The sequence below is a fragment of the Chiloscyllium plagiosum genome, unplaced genomic scaffold, assembly GCF_037043375.1.
Source record: "Chiloscyllium plagiosum isolate Xiang-an unplaced genomic scaffold, Cpla_swu_hap1 HiC_scaffold_26, whole genome shotgun sequence".
Lineage (NCBI taxonomy): Eukaryota > Metazoa > Chordata > Chondrichthyes > Orectolobiformes > Hemiscylliidae > Chiloscyllium > Chiloscyllium plagiosum.
In genome coordinates this window covers 9,086,015-9,111,198 of record NW_028270164.1, presented here as the reverse complement: position 1 = coordinate 9,111,198, position 25,184 = coordinate 9,086,015, and the positions used below count along the sequence as shown (strand labels likewise).

General features: G+C 40.1%; 1 protein-coding gene across 3 annotated transcripts in view; it reads left to right on the top strand.

Annotated features, from left to right (window-relative positions):
• The first annotated feature begins 378 nt into the window (after positions 1 to 378).
• The window catches only part of tmcc2 (transmembrane and coiled-coil domain family 2), a 171,364-nt gene continuing 146,558 nt past the window's right edge, over positions 379 to 25,184 (top strand). The window contains exons 1-3 of one of the 3 annotated variants that reach the window (XM_043716397.2): positions 379 to 459; positions 784 to 957; positions 13,214 to 13,738. In XM_043716397.2, coding sequence (XP_043572332.1) covers positions 784 to 957; positions 13,214 to 13,738 — 699 coding nt within the window. In that variant the 5' untranslated portion in view covers positions 379 to 459. Of the gene's footprint in view, positions 667 to 783; positions 958 to 13,213; positions 13,739 to 25,184 lie in introns of all 3 variants that reach the window. The other 2 variants (XM_043716395.2, XM_043716396.2) reach the window with 2 other exon arrangements.

Here is a 25,184-nt window from a genome sequence, read left to right as displayed (position 1 = left end):
TCATCTCTCTTCTGTGAAGCGTATCGGGGCGTTCTGTGTTCAGGGTGCCACATCAATGCAAGTTATTATTTTATGCAAGACAGCATTACATGCCTTGTGTGGTGCAGATGAGCTCCAGCGAAAAGGGAAGTTTTCTACCTCTCCATATAGACCAGTGGCGGGGTGGGGGGGGGGGAAGTAATGAAAAAAAACCTCAGTGGCTGCAACCAACCTTGAATGTGGTCCCACAAGCCCCGCCCACACCATCTCACGCATCTCCCGCTTCCGATTGGGTGGCGGGGTGTCAGTCATCATCGGCTGACGCTCCCGGTCAGTGGGGAGGTTTGGTTGTCGGCGCAGAGGGGGCGGGGCTTTACCTTAGTTCCGCCCCCGCCTGAGCCCGCGGACATGGCTGTTCCTCTCAGTCAGGCGGCGGTGCGTCGAAGGGGCTTTGGTGATGGCGGTTAAAAAAATAAGAATGTAAATATCTATTGGCGTTTATTTAAACCTACCGGATTTGTAAATTCATGAAGCAAAGTGTTGTGTATTTTACCCGCCGAGGTAATTTTCCTGCTGAAAATCGAAAGGCGGTGTCGCCATGAAAATTTGCCTCAAAGTCTTGATTTCGCCTTGTATTTGGGATGGAGGATTGAAATGGATGGGCGAGTACGTTTTTTTAAGTCACTGGTAATGTTTAATTCAGGGTTCTCTCTTTTGATTCGCGTTTTGTGTGGGAGTTTTACTGGGTGTACACAGCAAGATCCCACTTTTACCACCCCCACCGCCTCCCTTTTATTTCCGCAGATGAAGCGGTGCAAGTCTGACGAGCTGCCCCTGGATGAGGAGCAGGGGCCGAGGCTGGGAGTTGGTGCTGATGCAGCGCTCAGGCAGCAAGGTGATGCTGTTCCAGCAGATGCAGCCTGCCCATCGCTGTCACTGCCTCCACCATCCCGCAACAACAGAACTCAAGACCTGAAGGTACAGCGAGCAAATAGGTTCTTCCTTTTTTTTCTACTAACAACATAAGCTGATGAAAATCCTACCTCTTTCACTGGGTTCTCTGCCTTGTGGTCTCGTATGGGTCCAATGAATCTCCTGTAAGGCACCTTGGGGTACCTTGCTGTGTCCAAGGCACCTTGTAAAAGCGGGTTGCATTCAAACTTTTAGTTGTGTGGGATGTTTTGTCTTGCCTGATATTAGTGCTCACTACCTGTGCCTTGCTTTATCTAACCTATAGAAAAGCGGTTCTGGGGCTGATCAATAAGACAATCAGATTTAAGGTAAAGAGAAATCAAGAGTGTGTTTTGTCTGATTTCAAATTTAACCCAGCCTCTGAATAAGTTTTGTTGACCTCTGATATTCCACTGAGGTGGTTTGCAAACCACTGAATGACTCTTTATTTGTGATTTGTGCGGTCTAAATAATTAGTAGCTTTTTTTAAATCTAGAGTTTTGGAATGGAAATATAAGGTTGAGTAATTGGGCACTGAGGAATTGCTGTTCCTGATCATGTAAACAACTGGGATCACAGGCGAATAGTTCTGCAAAAGATGCAGTTCGTGCATAATTCAGTGTTGAAATTAAATTTCAATCATGCATGCTGCCGAAAGTGGTTTCCTTTGATTGAGCCAAACTGAATCTGGTGATCTGTGCTGTTACTTTATTTCAGCTGGGCTATGATCTGTCTGGGTGGGGCTGTTGGCCACCGCCTCTGTGCCAACAGAGTGGAAAATCAGCCTGTCTTCGTAACTATCCAGTAGATCCTGTTGGATAGTGGGTGTGGGTACATTAGTTCAGCACAATACTGTCTTCAACCAATTTGCACAGCCAAGAAGCCTGCAGAGACTTGCTGCCTTAGATCTCACGTAAGGAAAAATAACTGAAGCTAGCTATTTAATTAGAATCATAGCACAAGAAATAGCTTTCTAAAGATCAAAGTAGCAAATCAAATAAATCCAGTCACCTTCAGTAATTTTAGTTTGTTCAATGTATTACAGATTCACTGTGTTTTTAAGTGAAATAGTGCTTGACAAAGAGCTTAGAACCATAATCCAGTCTTACACTTGTCGAAGTAAATTGGTCACGTTTCAATTTTACGATTCCTTGACATTGTCTGAACCTCTCAAATTTATTACTGTTTTGTTATTCACCAATGGCCATTCACTACACTCTCATTATTGCCCCCTTGAGCTCTCATTGTTGATTAATAGAAGCAAATACTGTGGTGTATTTTTATAAATAGAACCCAGTAAAGCATATGACATTGAACAGAATGCTCTTATTTCCATGAGGAAGGAAGATTAATAACTCATTGATGTAGTAGAAATGCATAGCCTATCATTTTGGTCCATGTTTTTAATTTACTATGAATAATAGATAACAGTATTGTTTTGCTGTGTCCCAAACCTGAGCTCTTCCTGGAAGGAAAACAAAAATAAAACTCTTCGTTTTATTACTACTAGTGGAATATGATGAACTAATTCAAATTAATTATACTAATTCTTTTCTCGTCCAAATTATTACTTGTCATGCATGGGGTAACTTTACCTCAATAACAGTTTGAAGTCTGTGTAGTAGCTTTTTCACTGTTGTTCTTGCATGTCACCTACTATAGTTTCCATGTGCTGTATGTTTTATTTGTTTATGACAATGGAATAGAGATGTAATTCAGGGCCCCACGTTTTGCACTTCGTTTGTCTCCCTCGACCTCCGACATATTGCTCCTACCCCTGCGCTTTGATCAGTTTTAAAACTGAAAATTTATGGTGAGTGAATCAGCATTTCTTGCATCATCAATATGATCAATCTCGAGGGATCATTTCTCAAGTTATTACAGTCCCAGACAGGATATCCCAAATTGTCAAGCTTTTGCAAGAGGTGCAATGAGTTGGTTTCACTTCTTGATTAACTTGCCCATACAGTTGGTTGTAACAAGGTTAGGTTATAAAGGATGCTTTTCTTTCATGCCAAATTAATTTGTGTTTAAAGCCAGGTTTAACAGGTTTCCTTGAGTTTATGAAAAAGTGAGTTTACTGGTTACTGAAAGCAAGAAGAAATAATGATGCACATACATGGCGATTCAGAATATGTAGTGAGTCCAAAAAAAGATAAACATTACAAGGATCAGTCTCTGGGTTGATCGGTAAGGGCTCAGTGGAAAATTGCAGCCTTGGGTGACATAAGTCGCACTAATGTTAGTAAATGAGTTCTTTGTTTCCTGATGTTTGTCTTTGCAGGTCACTAAAGGTCTTAGTCTGGTTTCCTTTTGACTGCAGTTTCACTTGCTTTCCTGCTTGACCAAGAGAGAAACTTGCTTTATATTTATCGACAGCACAGAGATGGGTGACAGGGTTTTTTTTAAAGCGCAGCACCTAACTGTGCACACTAACATATGGCTGAAACTGGAATTTAATCTTTATTTTTGTCCATTCATTAATGGTAAAAATATGAAAGCTTGGGACATCATCGATCTGAGAGAGATTTTGTTGAGGCAATTGTATGTGGTTTGTCAGCCCATTCTTATCTCTGTAGGTTTAAGCGATTGTGGTCCAGTTTGATTTGACTTGCCTTTGTCTTTTGATAAAGTTCGCTTGACACCTTGAAGTGTGACACTCCAGGGCTTCTCTCCAAATACTATTGAAATTACATCTACTGTTATCTTCTGGCTACATGTCCATTCTTTGAAAAATATATTTTGCAATTAAAAGTTGAATATATCCAAAAATACTTCAGGGTCCTGATCCTCCTTCATGATACCATGACTACAAATGACTACTACTTCTCTGGCATTGTATGACAGGTGGATTGGTTCAATGTTCATTATTTTGTTTGAGGACAAATCGTTAACTTAGAGGAGGTGTAGTATGGCTGAGTAGAAGAACTTTGTTTAGCCCAGTAGTATTTCATATCCACTAATTGTGTTTTTTTTTTAAAAAGTGAAGCTGCAGGTGCCAATTTAATGGCAACCATTTACTTTGAGGCCCATATGTGAGAATTCTCCCTCTCCTGCAGTATTTCAGTCTGAAACTCCTTGTTACACAAAAGCATGCAAGATAAGGGCAAAAGCAGATCATATGACCCTTCAAGCCTTCTCTGGAATTTAGTACAATAATGCTGGCTTTCAACTCCACCTGACAGAGAGCTGTAATTGTAGACAGGAATTTCAGAGCTTTCCTAAATAAATTATACTCCATAATTTTTTCTTTCAACCGCATTCTTGCACTCACTCTTAAAAAGAAATGATTGCTCTTCGAATAAGTGCCATTTGTGAATTTGTATGGTGTTTTATTTTGCAGCCATTATTTCTCCCTCATTTCCTGTACTGGTTCATTCTGATCCACTCTTACTTCAACTCAGTCTAAACTCCATGATTTAAGAGGAATTTTGATTGTTCCTGTCTTCTGTGTAATTATTTTCTGACCATGATGCCAAACGTCAAGCTTAAATGGAAACAAAATACCTGGAGTTCCCTTTTCTCCCATGAGAAATTAACATTACTAGTAGATTTCTTCATGGGCAGGTGAATAAAGGCACACTGTCTGGTGTGACAGAAACATAGCTTCACGTCATGGGGGTTTTGAAGTCAATACTGGGCTTTGGATAAAGTGGAAGAGAAAAGGAAAAATTAATGTGGGAGACATGTTCCTGTTTAACCTGCATCAATGCTTTGGGCTTTGTGGTGCGAGGATATATAGCTTAGAGGGGCTCAGGCCTCATTTCCGGTCTGCTGATTTATCCCGTCTGAGTCAGGAGATCAGTTAATTTGTGTATTTAACCTCTCCATCCCAGATAATTTTGAGGGGGGGGTGTTGGGTTTGGGTTTCGTGTTGGTGGTGGGAGGGAGTCAGCCTGGAATCCTCCACGTCCTCACCATCCAGCGAGCATTGAAATATATTGTTGAACTCATTGTCATTGTTTGTGATGAATGATTTAGAGTCATAGAGATGTACAGCATAGAAACAGACCCTTCAGTCCAACCCGTCCATGCCGATCAGATATCCCAACCCAATCTAGTCCCACCTGCCAGCACCCGGCCCATATCCCTTCCTATTCATGTACCCATCCAAATACCTCATTGTTGCAATTGTACCAGCCTCCACCACATCCTCTGTCTGCTCATTCCATACACGTACCACCCTCTGTGTGAAAAAAGTTGCCCCTTCGGTCTCTTTTGTAACTTTCCCCTCTCACCCGAAACCTATGCCCTCTAGTTCTGGATTCCCTGACCCCAGGGAAAAGTCTTTGTCTATTTATCCTATCTTTGCCCCTCATAATTTTGTAAACCTCGATAAGGTCACCCCTCAGCCTCCAACGCTCCAGGGAAAACGGCCTCAGCCTGTTCAGCCTCTCCCTGTAGCTCAGATCCTCCAACCCTGGCAACATCCTTGTAAATCTTTTCTGAACCCTTTCAAGTTTCACAACATCTTTCCGATAGGAAGGACACCAGAATTGTATGCAATATTCCAACACTGGCCGAACCAATGTCCTTTCCAGCCGCAACATGACCTCCCAACTCCTGTACTCAAAATTCTGACCAATAAAGGAAAGCATACCAAACACCTTCTTCACTATCCTATCTACCTGCAACTCCACTTTCAAGGAGCTATGAACCTGCACTGCAAGGTCTCTTTGTTCAGCAACACTCCCTAAGACCTTACCATTAAGTGTATAAGTCCTGCTAAGATTTGCTTTCCCAAAATGCAGCACTTTGCATATATCTGAATTAAACTCCATCTGCCACTTCTCAGCCCATTGGCCCATCTGGTCAAGATCCTGTTGTAATCTGAGGTAACCCTCTTCGCTGTCCACTCCACCTCCAATTTTGGTGTCATCTGCAAACTTACTAACTGTACCTCTTATGCTCGCATCCAAATCATTTATGTAAATGACAAAAAGTAGAGGGCCCAGCACCAATCCTTGTGGCATTCCACTGGTCACAGGCCTCCAGTCTGACAAACAACCGTCCACCACCACCCTCTGTCTTCTACCTTTGAGCCAGTTCTGTATCCAAATGGCTAGTTCTCCCTGTATTCCATGAGATCTAACCTTGCTAATCAGTCTTCCATGGGGAACCTTGTCGAACGCCTTACTGAAGTCCATATTGATCACATCTACTGCTTTGCCCTCATCAATCTTCTTTGTTACTTCTTCAAAAAACTCAATCAAGTTTGTGAGACATGACTTCCCACACACAAAGCCCTGTTGACTATCCCGAATCAGTCCTTGCCTTTCCAAATACATGTACATACTGTCCCTCAGGATTCCGTCCAACAACTTGCCCACCACCGAGGTCAGGCTCACCGGTTTGTAGTTCCCTGGCTTGTCCTTACCACCCTTCTTAAACAGTGGCACCACGTTAGCCAACCTCCAGTCTTCCGGCACCTCACCTGTGAGTATCAATGATACAAATATCTCAGCAAGCGGCCCAGCAATCACTTCTCTAGCTTCCCACAGAGTTCTTGGGTACACCTGATTAGGCCCTGGGGATTTATCCACCTTTAACCATTTCAAGGCATCCAGCACTTCCTCCTCTGTAATCTGGACATTTTGCAAGATGTCACCATCTAATTCCTTACATCTATATCTTCCATAAACTTTTCCACAGTAAATACTGATGCAAAATATTCATTTCTTGGACTATGCAGTGCTGCTTAAGGAACAGAATGTAACTGCGAGATTGTTCTTCCACGAGGGGAAGGTAAGATGAAAAGCAGATCAAAGGAGCAAAAATGACGGTAGAACTAAAGTATAAATGAAAGAAATATAAATGAAAAGACTGTACTTGTGGGCTGCAGAGCATGAATCCCACAGTGTTTGCTTTGAGTTCTCAACCATGTTGCAGAAGTGAGTGGTGTAGATGTGTTACTGTATTGATCAAATAATTGCAAATCCCTTAATCTGCAACACTTAACATGTTGCAAATTATTGAGAAAAGTGCAGCCTATCCTTTTTAGATCTTATTAAAATGTCTAAAAAGGGCATGACTTGGAATGCAAATATTTGGAACTTGTCTTTCCATGTTGCTTGAAATGTAAGACATAGAAATTGTGAATTGACCAAAATCTTAATGCTTAGTTACTCCCTTGTAAAGTAGACTCATCACTTTGTGCAGTGGACTCTACCTCAGTAGAACCTTTGCTCAAAATTTATTTCATCAGTTTCTGTTTTGGCAAAGGAAAGCCTAGAACTTTGGTAGAAGAAAAATGATTGAAACTGGCCAGATAAGTTAATAAAGTTTTCTAAAATTATGTTCACAGAAATCGGAGGCTTTGGATATTTTCAATAATGTAGGTGGTGAAACTACATAATTACCATGGTGATTTTTGTGTGAGTCAAACAGCTAAAGATGCTTCCACAAACAGAAATTGCTGGAGAAACTCAACAGATCTGGTAGCATCTGTGGAGAGAAAGAAGAGTCAGTGTTTAGAGTCTGGTCTAAAGAAGGATTACTGTACCTGAACATCCACTCTGCTTTCGCTCCGCAGATGCTGTCAGAACTGCTGAGTTTCTCCAGCAATTTCTGTTGTTTCAGGTTTTCAGCATCTACAGTTATTTATTTCTTTTAGCTACATGCTTAGTCTTCAATCTAGGCAGGAACAAGGTCAAGACATTGTCTGTTGTTCTGAAATGTTGCATTTCGGTTCCATTGTTCTAATACTTAACAGCCATTGCAGAATCATGCAAGATGATCAGATTGGCTGACTTTTTTTTTTCTGTAGACATAATTCAGTTTGTGGTGTGAATTCCACTATATGGGTTAAGAGGTACATTGGATCTTCAAGTTACGGTGTCTACTGCCTTTGAACTAATAGCATAACTTGAGTGTCCAGCTCTGGTATTTTAGTAGTTAACACTATTTGGTACCATTGCTTGCACTATTCTGACTTTTTGGACAAAATCTGCTGGAGTAAAATCTGACATGTCTCTTTTTAATGAGCATAGAAATATAACTGAAGGATTCAGAAATAATAAATTGGTTATTTAGTTTGGTTTTATTGCAGAATATCTTAGAAAAAACTGGTGTATTTGCAATTGCAACAAACCTGAAATTGGGAATTTGATTGGCTTTTTAATCACTGTAGAGCCTTTCATGGTATGAAATGACCCAAAGGAACATAGCAGGATTATAAAAAGGTATGATATCATAGAATGCATACAGTGGAGGAAGAGGCAATTTGGGAATCGAGTCTGCACGGACCCTCTGAATACTATCCTTCCCAGATTCAGTACACAACCTAGGACACTATGAAGTAATTTATCATGGCTAGTCCACCTAATCTGTAGACCTTTAGACTGTCGGAGGAAACCAGAGCTCCTGGCAGAAACACATCGGGAGAACATTGCAACATCCACATAGTCATCAAAGGCTGGAATCAAACCCAGGTCCCTGGCGCTATGAAACAGCTTGTCATAGAAGTATGACATAAGGAATATCTTAAAGAAGGAAAGTGAGGGAGTTTGGCTCAAAGGTGTAGAGAGAGTCTACTGGAACTTCAATATCTGGGCAGCTAATAAAATGTCCGTAAATGGTGGAACAGTTGGAATTGGACATGACCTCGAGACCAGAATTTGAGGAGTGCAGCTTTCTTGGGGGATTGTGGAGTTGGAGGAAATTTTAGAGATTTTAATGATGGTATGGAGGGACTTCAAAATGAGGATGAAAATTTAAAAATAAAGATGTTGGATGTTGCTTGGATGAGGAGCCATTATGTTAAGTGGTGAGAGGGACTTGCTGGGTGTTAATACACTGGCAACATAGATTTGCTTGAGCTCCAGTTTGCATAAGACAGAATGCGGTGGACCAGCTAGGAATCTATCGGAATTGTTGAGTCTAGAGGTAACAAAGACAGAAGTGAGATGATGAACTGGAGTAGGGTCAAAGTCAAGTGATATTACAGAGGCAGAAATGAGAAGGCTCGATAATGACATGGGTGAGATCAGTTGCTTATCTTGGAATCAAATGTTACATGTAGGTTGTCAATACAACGGTTTAATCTCAGATGAGTGCCAGGGAACCAAGATTGGAGCAGGAACTGAAATAAATGGTGTCCGTTTTTGTAATATTTTGCTGGAGGATATTTTTGCTTACCTGGTACTTTATGTTGAATAAACTGACTGATAATTTAGGAACAATAATTGAATTAATATAGGCGGTGATGAGGCAGACCTCAGTGTTGTTAGCTTACATGTATACATTGGAGCTGTGCCTTTGGACAATATAACTTGGGAAATAGGAGAGGACCAAGAATTTGTTACCAGAGGTAACTGTGTTGGAAGTAAAAGAAATCCAATACAAGTCATTTGATTTGATCGATAAGAATGGAACCAGGTGACAGCACCCCCTTTCAATGAGATAGCATTGGAGAGATGTTGGAGGAGGATAGTGTGGTGAAATGTGTCTCTGAAAAGGCTACTGAGTTTGCCTTTTCCATACTCTGATAGAATGTAATTTATGACCTTGAACGCATCAGTTTTGATACATATGAGTAGGAGTAGGACATTTAGCGTTTCAAGCCTGTTCCACCATTCAATGAGATCATGGCTGATTTGTGGCCGATCTCCATTTACTTTACTGTATCCCTTAACACTTGAATATTAAATCTGAGAGAGATTTTTTTATTAACAGCTGATTCAGCATCCACTGCCATTTGTGGAAGAGATCCGTACCTATACAGTGGGTCCACACTATTCTTTACCTCTATTCCTCATTTAGTTATAGTCCTTATTTAATTAGAAATCAATTTCTGTTAGTTATTCAGCTATTACATATTTAAAATATTATTTTAGTGTGTTGTTGAAAATTAATTCATGCATTCTGAGGGAAAATAAATCCCCCATTTTCATTCCATGACTTTTTCAGATTTTTATGAAACATATCTTACAAATAGCAAGAACCCTGTGGTCTGACCAGATTTGGCAGTCTAAACCACTTATCCCCCATTTCCTTTCAAGTCTGCTTTCCTTGGACATGAAGGATTAGAAATGAGGGCTGCAGTTGTAATGGAAGAACGAGCAAGATGAAGTGAGATTGTAAAATGCAGATGGGTGAATGTTGGTTGGTGAGTTTATATGGAGCGAGACATTTTAGGTTAGCAGGGTCATGAGTGAAGCAAGAGAGCTGATAAGTTGTGATGGAGGTTGAAATTAAGGATAAGGAGCGTATTGGTGCAAGCAGCGAACGTATCATAATGGGTACTTCTTGCTGTGCTGGAGAAGGTGGCAGAAGAAGAAGCTCTTAGAAGAGCGGTGAGAGAGATGGAACAAGGTGACAACTCAATGGGCAAGAATGTGCTGGAAGAATACGGTGTAGGCCTTGGTGTAATATGGAGGTGAGTGCTGCATTCCCACTTCCATCAGCTTGCCAAGACAAGTTGTGAAAGATGTCACCGGGGGGAAGCTTCATTGTAAGTCAAAGTTCTCTTCCCCTCAGCAACGGTTATTTGCTCAACTCTCAGGCCTTACAGTAAATAAGAAATTGGCAGGAGCAATAGCTCTGGACAATGTCATGAATAAAACATCTTCTTTATTTTATTTTCATGTTGATTTTTGCCACTCATGATGAGGATGGTAATGGGAGGGATAGAACTCCTGTTATTTATCAACATCTTGTGTTCCATTCTTCTCCATCCAAATTGGTTGAACTGCTTGACCTAAAATACACATCACCTCTGCATGTTTCGGTAGCATCTGTAGAGAGAAAACAGATAACGTTTTGAGTCCAGTGACTTGAAATGTTAACTCTGCTTTCTCCCCACAGATGCTGCCAGACCTGCTGAGTTTCTCCAGCAATTTCTGTTTTTGTTTCGAATTCCCAGCAACCACAGTTCTTTGTTTTTATTTTAATATGCTAAATTGCTTCTCATTTAACCTGAGGGTTGAGTTAACCAGTATATGTCCAGAATCTGTGTTTGATAATTCAGTTAATTTGGTTTGTGTATTAATTAATAGTTTATTCTCCTGGGTGAGTGAGATATTGCTGGGCGATAGGATTTTTCTTCTTAGAAGGACAGAAGTACTCCCAGTATTTTTTTTCTACCTTCTGTTCTGAGTTATATTTTCTGCAGCAAATGTGCCAGGCTGGTATACTGTAAAATATATCATAGAGGGCAATTACTGAAGGCTAAATTTTATGTATTTCAATCATTGTTTTATCTTGCAGAACAGTGTTAATCAGTTTATTTTATCATAAACAATGGATTTGGTTCAGTGACCTTGTTTATATTATGCTAAAAGTGGTTATAAAGGAATTCTGAGTTGTTGAGATGGGATATATTTGTTCAACTTGTCATAGCTATACTGCAGAAATGAATTTGGAGGCATTGAGCTTGATGATCAAGGACATCTTGAGTGCGAAAAGTAGTTGAGCCACCCAGTAGATAGACTAGCACCAATTTGATGGTTTACCAGAGAAAGTATTTTTTCTAATTATGTCAACTTTTGGTATTTATGACCGGGAGTGTTTTGCAAAAAGAAATCAGAATAGACTGCAATCCAGTCATATGACTACTTAAGTTTATATAACAATAAAGCTCCAATGTAAAACATGCCTCAGAATTGTCAGGCAGGCAGTTAAATTCCTATTGTCATTAAAGTAGAAAATACTGAAAAGACTCTGCAGATCAGGCAGGATCTGTTTCAGGTGAAAGAATTAACATTTTAAGTTAAAGCTCTTTAAATCAGAACTGAAAATCCTCTTTGTTCTGTATCTGCATACATGAGTAAATTTTCTTGATCTGCTTGCAATTTGATTCTTTTACTGGCATTCCCAGTTTTGAAGGGTAGTTATGACTGCTCTTCTATGACTATGGGTGAAGGCATCACTTTACTATATTTGATATATTTCTGCAATTTCCCTCCATGTATTCTTTCCAAACCTGAAGTTGCAGAAATTCAATGGAGTGTCCCACCGACTGTAATCCTGTTCAACACAGACCAGGCAAAGGACATGAAACCTCACCAGTTATACCATTTCAGAAGGAATTGATTTTATTTTGAAGAAATTCATCTTCACTTTGTGTAAATAAAGTTTGTAAGTTGGCACACACCCAGTACCGCTGTCAATAATTATAACAGCAGTTAATCAAAGCAGAGTCTATATTTTGAGACTAGATTGCTTTGATAAAAGTCTGAGTTCAATGCCAAACAAAGTTTTGCAATAAATAACAAGATATATTTATATCTTGTAAATATTCCTAAATACAGTTTACCTCTACCCAAATTACAGGTGAAATGTTGACTGTAATCCAGTTATGTCTGTTGTATTTGTCTGCAATTATGCATTCATATCTGTGCTGATAAAATGCACTCAAGACCCCAATCTAGTTGGAGCAATTGACTGATTGTACAAGTTCATAATCATTCAGAAGCATAGGAAAGATGTTAACATTATATTTTTATGTCTGACATTTTAAGAAAAATATGTTCAGTGACAATAAATATGGATCTTATCCAATCTAACAAATAAAGCAGTTGGTTTCAGCACACTAGGGTTGGGAAGCAAGCAACAAATTAAATGGCCTGGCGTTCCTGCATGTGGTTACTCCTGTTGAAAAGTGTCAATGTATGGTGCTCAGTTGACGGACTTGGTCGATACACTATTCAACAACAGGGAGTATATCACAACTGAATAGACCATGACATTTGCTGTTACCTGCCTAAGTTCTCATGTGGAAATGAACCATTTGAGCATGATACTCGGATGCTGTTGTGGAACTCTGTGAGCAAAGTGTAGAAAGTTGTGGAAAGTGTGGCAAATTGTTTTTATATCCTCTCCTCTTCCCCATTCCATAAATTGTTCCAGGCTTACAACCTTCTTCAGCCAGGTTTTCTTTTCTGTGGGGCAGTATCTATACCCCAGTTCTCCAAAAGTGATCAGTGCCAAAAACAGCCTCAAACACTGTACTGGAATAAATTGAATAGATTGCTACCAGTATCCCAGTATAATCCACTTCAGTAGAAAACAGACAAGGAAGAAAAATTGTTGACATCAGAATTTCAGAAAGTCTATGTTCACTATTTTCACTGGAGTATATTCTTTGATTTTGTTTTGTTCCTATGAACAGAATGTTAAAAGATTGGTGTGAGCAGAAGTCTGGGACCAAACTTGTTTCATGGTTAATGTTGAACAATGAAGTATGGTGCTTTGGGGGCTGTTTTTGGAATAAGGTATGTAGGGTAGAGTGGAAACAAATGTCCGAGGGTGTGGATCTAATATTTTTATTCTTCTTATTTTAAAGAAAATTCAGCAGCTATCTGAAGGAGGTGGTTCAGGTGGTATGTTTGGACATGGTCTGAAGCAACTTTTCCATCACCGAAAGCGGTCTCGGGAGCGCGATCAGAGTATGCAAGAATCTTCTCAACTTTACCACCATCCTCATGGACACTCTGATCATGATTCTGCAGATGAAAAGGAACGATCTCCTGAGATGCACCGAGTCTCTTATGCCATGTCCCTCCATGATCTTCCTGCCCGTCCCACAGCCTTCAACAGAGTCTTGCAACAGATTCGATCGAGACCATCCATCAAAAGAGGAGCCAGCCTCCATAGCAGTAGCAGAAGGTCAAAAAGTGGACCAACTGAAACCCAGAAAGGGAGTCCACATCTTGCCCGAAAGGCACCTCAGGACAGTTCACTGACTGCAATTTTGCAGCAGCATCAGTACAGACCAAGGTCGTCATCCACCACAGACACGGCATTTACTGCAGGAGAGATTGGTATCCTCCACCCAACAGGGGATGAGTCGGAACGAATCACAGATAAGGTGCAGTATTTTCCTATTATGTTTCATATCACAAACTTTTGCTGCAAGTCTTGTGATGAGAGAATTGATCAAATCAAATCAAATTCATCCCTGGTATTTCAAACGATTAGGTAACCTTGTGGACATTGCCTCTTGAATGGTCAGTAGATGCATGATCTTTCTGTATTTTTATGGCCGAGGTGAATAGATTATTGATTGCTAAGGTGTTGAAAGGTTACAGGAGGTATGCATAAATGTGGATTTGACGTTACTATCACATCTTGTTGAATGGTGTAACAGGCTCAAAGGACTGAGTGACCCACTCTTGTTTTTGTTGATATGTTGGTATGCTCTGATTTTGGTGGGTTTTAAACTCAACGTGGATGCTGGAATTACTGAAGACTCCACTAAAATAGCCAACTATGTACATTTTGCAGATGTTACAAATGGAAATTATAGATTTTTAGAAAGTATTCATTAAAAGAGGAGCAGTAGAAGACTATGTATTCCTTCGAGCCTGCTTCGCCATTGGAATTGGTCTGTTTGCATTTCAAATTTCACATTCCTATATATCCCTAATAACCTTTTATTTTCTTGCCGAACAAGAACATATCTGCCACTGCCTTAAAAATATTTCATGATCTCACTTTTCTACCTTCTGAGACAAACAGTTCGTAAGTTGCAGAGCTCCCTGTCATGATTTATCTGGGCAAAATATGCAAATAATCCTGTCCCACTGTTCCAAAAACCATCACCACATGCAGAAGTGTAGAAAACCTCATTGAGACCACAAAGTTTACTAATTTACCTGACTGACTGCTACTGAGGCCAAAAGCAATTCACATAGGTTTTTTTGAGTAACATCTAAAATACCTCCATTTATTGAAACATATTTAGCGATAACGAGCAGTGAAAGGAACAAATTTCTAATTTACACAACATAAATTATATGTTAAAACCCAAATACATGCAATCTTAATCACAATTAAGATGCATAACAGAAAAATGGTTTAACATACATTCTATTGGCGGAAAAAGATTATATGCAGGGTAAGCAAAATTGGGGACATAAAAATTCCAGACCATGTTGTGAAAAGTTATTTTCCTCTTGCTCCGTTTTGATTTTTACAGTTGTGATATGTTGTTATCTCTCGGGATATAGTTGATCTTCAATTGGATTGGTCATCAGATGAATTTGTGCCTTTTCTTGTCCTCGTTCTTTCTTTCAACTTTTCTTTAGCCTTTTTTCACCACACTGGAAAAATGAAGGAGTGGTGGTTGTTTTCTGTTTGCAGGTTCTGGATGTTTTTCACTCTGTGCTGCTCTTGCCACTTAAAACTTTTTAATATGCTGCAGCTCAACCAATCAGAGGCATTTATGCAGAATTTCCTTAACTCAAAAGATTCTTCTCAGTGCTGCTCAGTCTTGAGTTTCTCCTCATTGCTTCAACAAAAACAACATTGCATAGGATAGTTCTTCCAACTGCACAAAGCTTTCTGTTATTCCAGTTATCGCAGTCCAACTTCAATTTCAGCTTTTAGTTCCAAGAAATAAGAAAAAATATGGCAAGGCAAAACAATAATTCTCCTGCTCCCTGCACTGAAAAGGCAGCCCCTAATTTTTAAAGAGTGTCCCCTTGTTCTGGACTAACCCACAAGAGGAGGCATCCTTTCTATATCCACCTTGTCAATACTGGATTCTATTTACTTCAATCAAGTCACCCCTCACACTTTTAAGTCCCAGCAGAAACATGCCCAGTTTGTCCAACCTGTTCTTAGAAGATATATTCCACGTGTTAGTCTAGTACAACAGCAACATAAAATGCTGGACAAACTCGGCAGGTCGGGCAGCATTTGTAGAGAGATTTAATGTTTGAGTCACATGTTTATCTTCAGAGTAATGTTACTCTTCCGACAGATCCTGTCAGATCTGAGTTTCTCCAGCATTTTAAATTTTCTCTTTGGATTTCTATCATCCGCTATATTTTGCTTTCATCAGTCCAATAAATTTTGTTTGAACCATCTCCAATGCAATTAGATTTTTACTAAAGTATGAAGGCCAAAATTGCATTTGCTATTCAAGATATGGTCCCACCAGTGCCCTCTCCAACTGAAATTAGCATCCTTACTTTTATATTCAGCTGCTCTCATAATAATGGACAGCATTCCGTTAGGATTCCTGATAACCTGCATACTTACTTTTTGTGACCTATGTCTGGAACGTCTCAATTCCTGTGCACCTCAAATTCTTCATTTGTTCTCGATTTTAAGTAATATTTTGCAATGCGATTGTAGTAAATTCTTCTGTCTTTTGAAGCTGAACTCCTGATTTCTTTGAAATTTATACTGATTTGAATAACTTGAGTTCAGGTTACTGCATTTGTTAAGTTATACATTTGTTAAAATTTCTAAAAAGGCACTGATTTACTCCTCAAAAGTACCATGGAGTCTTGGAAGTAATTAACAAAATTTGAATTTTGCATGCAGTACTTATATTATGAAGTCGAAAACATGTATGCTCACTGTAAAATAGAATGTTTTCTGAATATTGAAGTAAACTTCAAGTGCAGGCTTAGTTGTCCGAATGGAAAGGCTGGGAGATGAGCTGTTCCAAAATTGATACATATAACAACTAGCTGTTAAATGGATACCTGAGTTTTGATTGCTGTTTTGACAATAATTTGAATTTAACCAGATTAGATTAGATTCCCTCCAGTGTGGAAGCAGATGCTTCGGCCCAACAAGTCCACACTGACCCTCCAAAGAGTAACCAGACCTGTTCCCCTACCATATATTTACCCCTGACTAATGCACTACAGACAACTTAGCATGGCCAATTCATCTGACTGCACATCTTTGGATTGTGGGAGGAAACTGGAGTACCTGGAGGAAACTCATGCAGACATGGGGAGAATGTGCAGACTCCACACAGACAGTTGCCCGAGGGAGGAATCGAACCCAAGTCCCTGGTGCTGTGAGGCAGTAGTGCTAACCACTGAGCCACTGTGCTGCCTTTTAGTTTATATTATGCCCAGGATACTAAAATCCAGTTGAGTTTGAACTTATTGTTTTGACAACATCGGACAAATAAAACGGTACGATGTTGGGGGGTGTAAAAAAAAAATTGCAGGTATTTTGAAAATTGGTCAGAGAGTGACTATTACAGAGCTGGAGAGCTGACTGCCTGTCTAACATCTTGCTGTCAAAGAAATAAGAAAGCACTCTGTTAAAAGTTACCTTTTCCTTTAAATATACTCTGTCAACGGATGAAGGTCAAACAGAAGACTGAACACAGCGGAGAATCAGAGACTGTCTTGAGATTAGTGTAATGCTTATTAATTGTGGTATTGGAACAGCATTTATTTTAAGAGTTGGGGTCAGATCGTATGTAGTTAAGAAAAAGGGGGGCTTGGATTTTTTGAATAGTTTTGGTTTAGTGTTCACTATTAAATGAAATTGTTATTTCTCTTTAAATAGTAGAAGTTAGGAGTTCTCTGTCACTCACACACACATTAACAGATTGAGACATTGATGAGCTTTTCTGGTTGTTTGGGTTTAATGAACAGAAGGGTTCGACCTCCGCGTCGTAACAGTTATTTAGGTCACCAAAAGTCAGTTGCAAACATTCTCTGACCATGTTAGCCATACAGACGTGAGGGGCCAAAGGGCTTTCCTGTACTGCATAATTCTGATTGTACGTAACAATATGTTCGAGGATCAAGCAACATTTTCTGCTTAAATGGGGTCATTGTATGCCACAGCATAAAAACTGATCATTTGACGCATCAAGACTGCTTGGTCTAATCTATATTGTAAACAAAATACAGTAAACTCCTCAGATTTTTTTCTAGATTAAAGGCACTGTATAATCTCTCAAAAATTTGACATGGAGTAAATATAGGGATTTCAAGAGACCAAAAGCTATTTCTTAAATGGAGCAGAAAGTAGTGGGAGACTTAGGGAAGGAAAATTCAGAACTTTTATGATTGGCTTATAAAAATCCCAAATCACAACGGTGGGACAATGGAGATGAAGTAAAATCAAAGTGCTGGAGAAACTCGGTAGATCTGGCAGCATCTATAGAAACAGAAACTGAGTTAGTATTTTGAGTACAATATGAATTTTTCAGAATTGTTGTAAACTCTGTTTCTGTCTTCACTGATGTCAGACCTGCTATTCAGCGCTTTCTGATCTTATTTTCCTTCTGTTTTGAGTTTACATATCTTATGATTTTGAAATTCTTTTCATGGTTCATATCAGATGATTGGATTCAAAAACTTTCAGTCATTCCCTAACTCTTGCTTTTAAAAACCTGAATTCTGTTTGCTCTGGATATTTCTTTTTCAAAGAGACAAAAAAATTGCAGATGCTGAAATCCAAAGTAGGCAATCAGGAAGCTGGAAGAACACAGCAAGCTGGGCAGCATCAGGAGATCGATAAGTTAAAGTTTCGGGTATAACCCTTCTATCCAAAACGTTGACTTCTCCACCTCGTGATGCTGCCTGGTTTGCTGTGTTCTTCCAGCCTCCGACTTGTCTACTTTCTTTTTCAAAAACAGTGAAGTTCTAGTTGCTGCTACAAAAAATTATCAAGGTCAATAATCAAAATCGAAACACAAATCAACAAAAGAGTAAAATTTTCATGTGTGTCTATACTACAAAGTGTTAGTAATACAGATGTCGCCTGGCTGTATTAACAATTTATCTGCTCTGTGCCTATTGAATATTTTTCAGAGTGTTTGCAGAAAGCATGCATTTGGATAAGTTCTGTTGGTATATAAATTATCATGTTTCTAAGGAGTAAAGTCGGTGCAAAGGGAGAGTGGTGGGTATTTCTGCCGCAATCTTTCGTTGACATGAGGCAAAGTGCTACTCCTGGGGCATTTAGCTGCAGTTTTCTGTACTTTGAACTTCAACCTCTAAGGGAAATAAATTTGCAGATCAAATTTAGGTTGTATATCAGTCTATTGATTTCCTTTGTGCATAGTGCAGTAATTTATTCATGACTTGCTTGTTTATGAATTTCCTGACGAAGTGTAGTTATCAATAATAGGGTTTGAAAAAAAGCTGCTGTTTGCCATTCTTGGCTGGCAATGATAAATCCTGAAAAACGGGCATTAAGATAATTAATTACTTTCAACTGTAGTGTTATGGACCAGGCCAGACCCCCTCAAACTATTTTAAGGAGTTGGCTCAGATCCTGACTTTTCTTATTTTAAAGGCGGATGTGAAGTGGGTGTGCCAGGTGTGATGCAGCCGTCAAACAACTTGGATTTAAGTAAAACAAAATTTATGTAAACACCACAATTAAAACATGATCAAAAGAAAGTGGAAGATAGAATAACAACTGCGAAAAACTTAACTGACTTGATACAGTAACGATTACTAATTAATTGTTCCAATACAGTAACATCCTGTAAGCATACCCCTTGACCAAAAAGTAAATTCTAACACAGATTCTTACAGGCAGGAGGGAACAAATTTCAAAGAGACATTTTAGAAGAAAGTCAGAGGAATTCTTTACTGAAGCTTGCAACTCCCATGGACACTCACATCTTGTGACTGCTGTAGCTACAAAAAAAAACAAATGAGACAAAAATCTGAACTGGGAGAACTGGCCACTCCCCTTCCTTTGTTAGGCTAGACTCTTTGGCACCTCTGCCTTTATGATATTTCTTCAAATAAAAGGACAAAATAACCTTTTTAAAGGGACAGCATCGTCACAGTAGGTATGACACTTGATTCAGCTTTCATGAAATTTTTTGCTGCAATTTTTTAAATAGATATTTTTAATGAATAAGAAGATTTTAAAGATTTTTTACAAAGTTACAAAAATAATACAAACTAGTATATTCCACTTTACAATATAGTAACGGCATCAATATGAAATTTAAAAAGAAAACTTAACTAATCTATTCTGCAAACAACCAAAACATAAAATAGGGCATCATACATTACTAACAGTAAACAAATAACTAAATACCTACTCAAAATAGATTTATATCAAGTCATAACAAACCCATATTTATACGGGATTCCTCCTCCCAGGGGCCCCCGAACCAGCCGGAATCATTACCACGACTAAACAAAGGCCCTGGACAATATGGCCGAAATATCTGTGTCAGTATAGTTCAAAAAGGGCTGCCATGTTCTATAAAATAATTCTGTTTTTTGGTGCACCATATTCGTAAGGAAGTCAAGGGGGATATATTCCATGACTTCTCTGTACCAGAGTCCTGGGGGACCTTTGGATACCCAATTCACTAAAATATTTTTCCTCTTACAAAAGGAAAAGATAGTGAATAATTTCCTCCCGCATACATCCAAAGAGGGGAAATCCCAGTAGCCAAAGAGTAGGGACAATGGGTCCAAATCAATCTCCGTACCAAAAATCTTTGTCAAGGCATTTATTACTCTGTCCCAATACCTGCGGATCTTATGGCATGTCCACAGACAATGCATGAGACTGCCAACTTCAATTTTGCATTTAGGACACTTCGGAGATTGTCTTGAACTTTGCAAGTTGTTCAGGTGCTATGTGAGCCCTGTGGAGTATCTTCAATTGATTTGCCTGAGTTCTGTTACAGATAGCAATCTTCCTGGCATTTTCCCAGACGTCCTCCCTCCTTTCTAAGGAGATTTCCCACCCTAATTCTTGACTCCAGGTTTTATATAACCATTCCATGTCCTTCGATACCTTTATTGCAAAGTCGGTGATAGGGAGTACTCTCTGAGGGCGGACCCATCGGCCGAAGCACTCTCCTTTCCCTATCCGATTTATAAGGGTTGATTATCAGTGTGGTCTTCTTTTGTATAAAGTCTCTTATTTGAAAATACTAAAAGAGCTCCTTGCTGGGCAGCCCAAACTTCTGGCATAACTGTTTAAAGGACATCATAACCTCCCCATCGAACAGATCTCCCAAACAGGACTCCCAGATTTTGAATATAGCATCGGTCAGCCGTGGCTGGAATCCTAATGTTCCCACTAAAGGGGTATAAGCGGAGGTGTTTTTTGCAGGTTACCCTTGTCTTGTCACATTATCCTCCAGGCTTTTTATTGTATTTAATACAACAGGGATTTTACAATAATCCATAATAATTCTGATCTTGTCTATAAATAGTAAATTGATGAGGGGACATTTTGCTTGGGAGACCTCAATATCTAACCAGATTGTTTGTGGGTCACAAGAGACCCAATCAGCTACATAAGATAATAGGGAGCTCAACTGGTACCTCCTGAAATCCAGAAAATCCAGCCCTCCCCTTACTTGTGGAAGCTACAGCTTTTCTAATTTGATAAGGGGCCTTCTATGACTCCAAATAAAGGAGCCGAGCCAACCATAAAGCTTACGCAATGCCTGTCTCAGCAGCATTAAGGGGAGCATTCTCATAGGGTATAAAAGACTAGGTAAAATATTCATCTTAATAAAGCTACTCTACCTAACCAAGATATAGGGAGATCTTCCCAGTGTTGAAGTTCCTGTCTTATTTTCCCTAATAAGTGTGTATAATTCACTTTATATAGCTGACCAAATGCCGGAGTAACAAAATAGATAAGTACAGAAAACCTTCGAGTGACCATCGAAAGGGAAAACCGGATCCGTCCGGAAAATTGGATATACTGGCAAGGCCTCCCAACGGCATGGCCTCAGATTTCACAAAATTGACCAAATAAATACCAAATACCAAATAAATTGGTCACCTGAATTAGGTGGGGCACAGATGTCAAAGGATCACTTAAGGAAAGGAGGACATCATCCGTATAGAGACTAATTTTGTGCTTGCCCGATCCAACCTCCGGAGCCGTTATGTTAGGGTCAGTTCATATACATTCCGCCAGCGGCTCAATCACGAGCGTAAATAATAATGGTGAGAGAGGACACCCCTGACGACAGCCTCTGCCGAGACTAAATTAAACCATTGGTGATCACTGTTGCTTTGGGATCGTTATATAATACTGAAACCCATTTAGCAAAGACTTCTCCAATGCCGAACCATTCCAGAGTACAAAAAAGATACGGCCATTCTACCCGATTGAATGCCTTCTCTGCAACAAGGGAGACAACTAAACCCGGTATCACTCCCTGCAGGCAGGTTTGTACCATATTTAAGACTCTTCTAATGTTATTGGTTGATCTGCGACCCTTTATAAACCCTGTCTGTCCTCTTTTATAATGAATGGTAAGACCCTCTCCGGTCTTAATGCTAATGTTTTTGAGAGAATTTTAAAATCCACATTTAACAAGAATATGGGTCTATATGAGGAGCAGTCTTTTGGGGTCTTTCCCTTAAGAATGAGAGAAATATTTGCTTCTCTCAGCGAAGGTGGGAGGCAACCCTGACTACATGACCAGTTATATATATTTATAAATGGTCCGGCCAGTTCCCTGATAAATTATTTATAAAACCCAGCCTGGAATGCATTTGGTCCAGGCGCTTTGCCACTCTGAAGCTGCTTCACCGCTTTCTGTACTTCCTGGGTTGCCAGGGGGGCATTCAAGAATGACACCTGCTCCGAGGTTTGACCTGGGAGGTCCAGATTTTTAAAGAAAGATTCCATCTTCCTCGTCTGTCCTCACAGTCCTGCGACTTATACAATTTAAAATAGTACTTCCTAAAGGCTGCATTGATCTTTTTACGATTACAATTCAGGGTACCAGTACACACTCTAATAGATGTAATGGCTTGTGGAGCCTTTTTCTTTCTGGCAAGGTACGCTAGATACCTGCCAGGCTTATCGCCGTATTCGAATAGCCTCTGCTTTGCGAATCATATCTCCCTCTTTGCTGTTTGGGAAAATGCGGTATTCAAGGTTGGCCAAAGGGCTGTGAGCTGCTGTAGTTTAATAATGGAGGGCCTATCAACATACGCTGTCCCAGCTGCCTTAAGGCGAGCCTCGAGCAGATGCTGTTGCTCTCCCTTTTGTCTTTTCTGGGTCGCAGAATATGAGGTGACCATGCCTCTCCTTTGCCGTCTCCTACATCGTCGAGGGGTTACTGGCTGTGCCTGAGTTGATATCCCAGAAGATTTTAAATTCCTGTGAAAAATATTTTATGAACTTGCTATCCTCCAACAAAAAAGGGTCCATGTGCCAGTGTCGGGGACCTATCCCATCATCACTAGTCTTAACCTCCATATATACTGCAGCATGGTCAGAAATAGTTATATTACCTACTTTACAAGACAATATCGAGTTCAAAAGGGTCGAGGGGACAAAAAAGTGTTGATTCTGGTATAGCACTTGTGTGAGTTAGAATAGAAAGTAAAGTCTCTACCCTCGGGATGGAGACACCTCCCCACATCTACCAGCCCCAACTCCCTATTCAGATCCCCCAGCTGCCTCGATCTCAAAGGTATGCCTGCAGAGCTCCTAGGTATCCTGTCCATCTCTGGGTCAAGGATACAATTAAAATCTCCCCCTATAATTGTATGGCGGATCGCGAGAGCCATCAACTTAGAGAATGCTTCCATGACATATTTAAAAGGGTGTGCCGGAGGGCAATAAAGATTCAAAATCCCGCATTCCTCTCCATAAATTAAGGCTTTAATCAATATATACCATCAAGACTCTTCCTTTATCTGGCTCAGCATTTGGAAGGGAAGATTCTTCGGAATAAGAATGGCTACTCCCCTACTTTTTGAGCTGAAAGATGAAAAGAACACCTAGTCAAACCCACTCTGTTGCAGCTTCGGGTGCTCCTTATCAAGTAGATGTGTCTCCTGTAAGAGAGCGACGTCAACCCTTTCTTTTTAAGACTTGATAATATCTTTTTCCTTTTGATTGGCGAGTGGCTCCCTTTGACGTTCCACGTGCACCACCCAAACGAATGGCTCGCCATGATCATCCAGGCAAGCCGGAGGAAGAATCCCACCCAAAAGATTTTGAATACAGACCAAAAACAATTCACATATTTAAAAAAACTCTTTAAAATTGTTAAATCTAAACAACTAAGGACTACTCCTAAATAAAAATAATATAAAGTATATTTAAAGGGAGATTTCCCCCCTTACTCACAGGGGGCACTACTACCTTCCATAACCTCTCCAGCTAGAGTCCTGCCCTTGACCCAGGCATTACAAATTAAAATAAATAAATTCCAGTATCTTATAAAATAGAAGTTGAAAGTGGGCGACCCAATCACCCTCCCATGCTATCACCTAAATATACTTAACAAAACAGCACAAGATAACAATATATAAGATTACAAAATTACAATCCCAGCAAGTATGAAGCAACTAAATAAGAAAAAAAACCCACTCTGAGACATCCCCCAATAATCAAATAAACCACGTGAGTGATAGATAAGAGACTAAAGAAAGAATAAGGAACGAGCCCCCACACCCCCCCCCCCACACCTTCCAAAAGAGAGAGAGAGAGAGAGGAACAAGGAAAGACAAAGGGAGGGGGCAAAATAAAGTCATTGTCCATACAGTTCAAGTCCCGCAGTCTATTTGAGAGCGTCCAGGAATTCTTTTACCTTTTCTGGTGATCCAAAGTTATATACAGATCCTCCATGATTGAAGCGCAGCGTTGTTGGATATCACATGGAGTATTGAATGTTTAAGTCTCACGGACGCTTCTTCGCCTCGTCAAATGCCCTCTTGCTGACCACAGCTGGAAAAAAGTCCTGAAACAACATTATCTTGGAGCCCTTGTACATCATGGCATGGGGATCCTTCTCCAAGATTCTGGAGGCCTTCAGCAACATTTGTTTTTCTCTGTAGTATTGAAGTCAGCCGAGGACAGGGGGGGGCGCCAGTCCAACCCTGGCTTATGCACAGCGACCCGGTGGGCCCGCTCAACCCGCACCCAGCCCAACTCCGACTCCAGTTTAAACAGCTGTGGGAGCCATTGCTCCAGAAACTACACAAGCTGGCCTTCCTCCTCCTGTTTGGGAAGGCCCAGCAACTGAATACTTTTCCGACGACCTCGATTCTCATCGATGTGTTCCTCAAGGGTCCGGACTCGCTGCTCCAGAGCCCGGACCTGACCCACTGATGACTCATCAGCAGTCTCTAAGGCTGCGGCCCATTGCTCTGCCGCTCCAACACGCTGCCGAGTTTCTCGATCATGCTTCTGCAGCATGCTTCTACAACTATTTTAAGTAATTTAACAGGCGAAGTGAGGGTGGGCATCCCACTCTGCCTGAGACTTGGGCAGAGCTCTGCAGACTCAGACCTGCTGGGTCGCTGCCATATTGGATCTCCACTTTGCTGCAATTTTAACAGTGCTTGCAATGTATTGACTGTTACAGATATTAGTTTGACCAGACAAAATTCATCTTAATTGTTACGAATGCACAAGTGAAGATGATACAAACTTTTCATGTTGGCCAGCTTGACAAATTCCAACTGACTGAAATGCTCATTATCAAATTTCAGACTTCAATGTTTTTACTCTAGGTATTTGAGCATTTTGAATCTATGTGGGCTGGAGCAGCTTTGCAAAAAGCAGTAACTCCAGAAGTT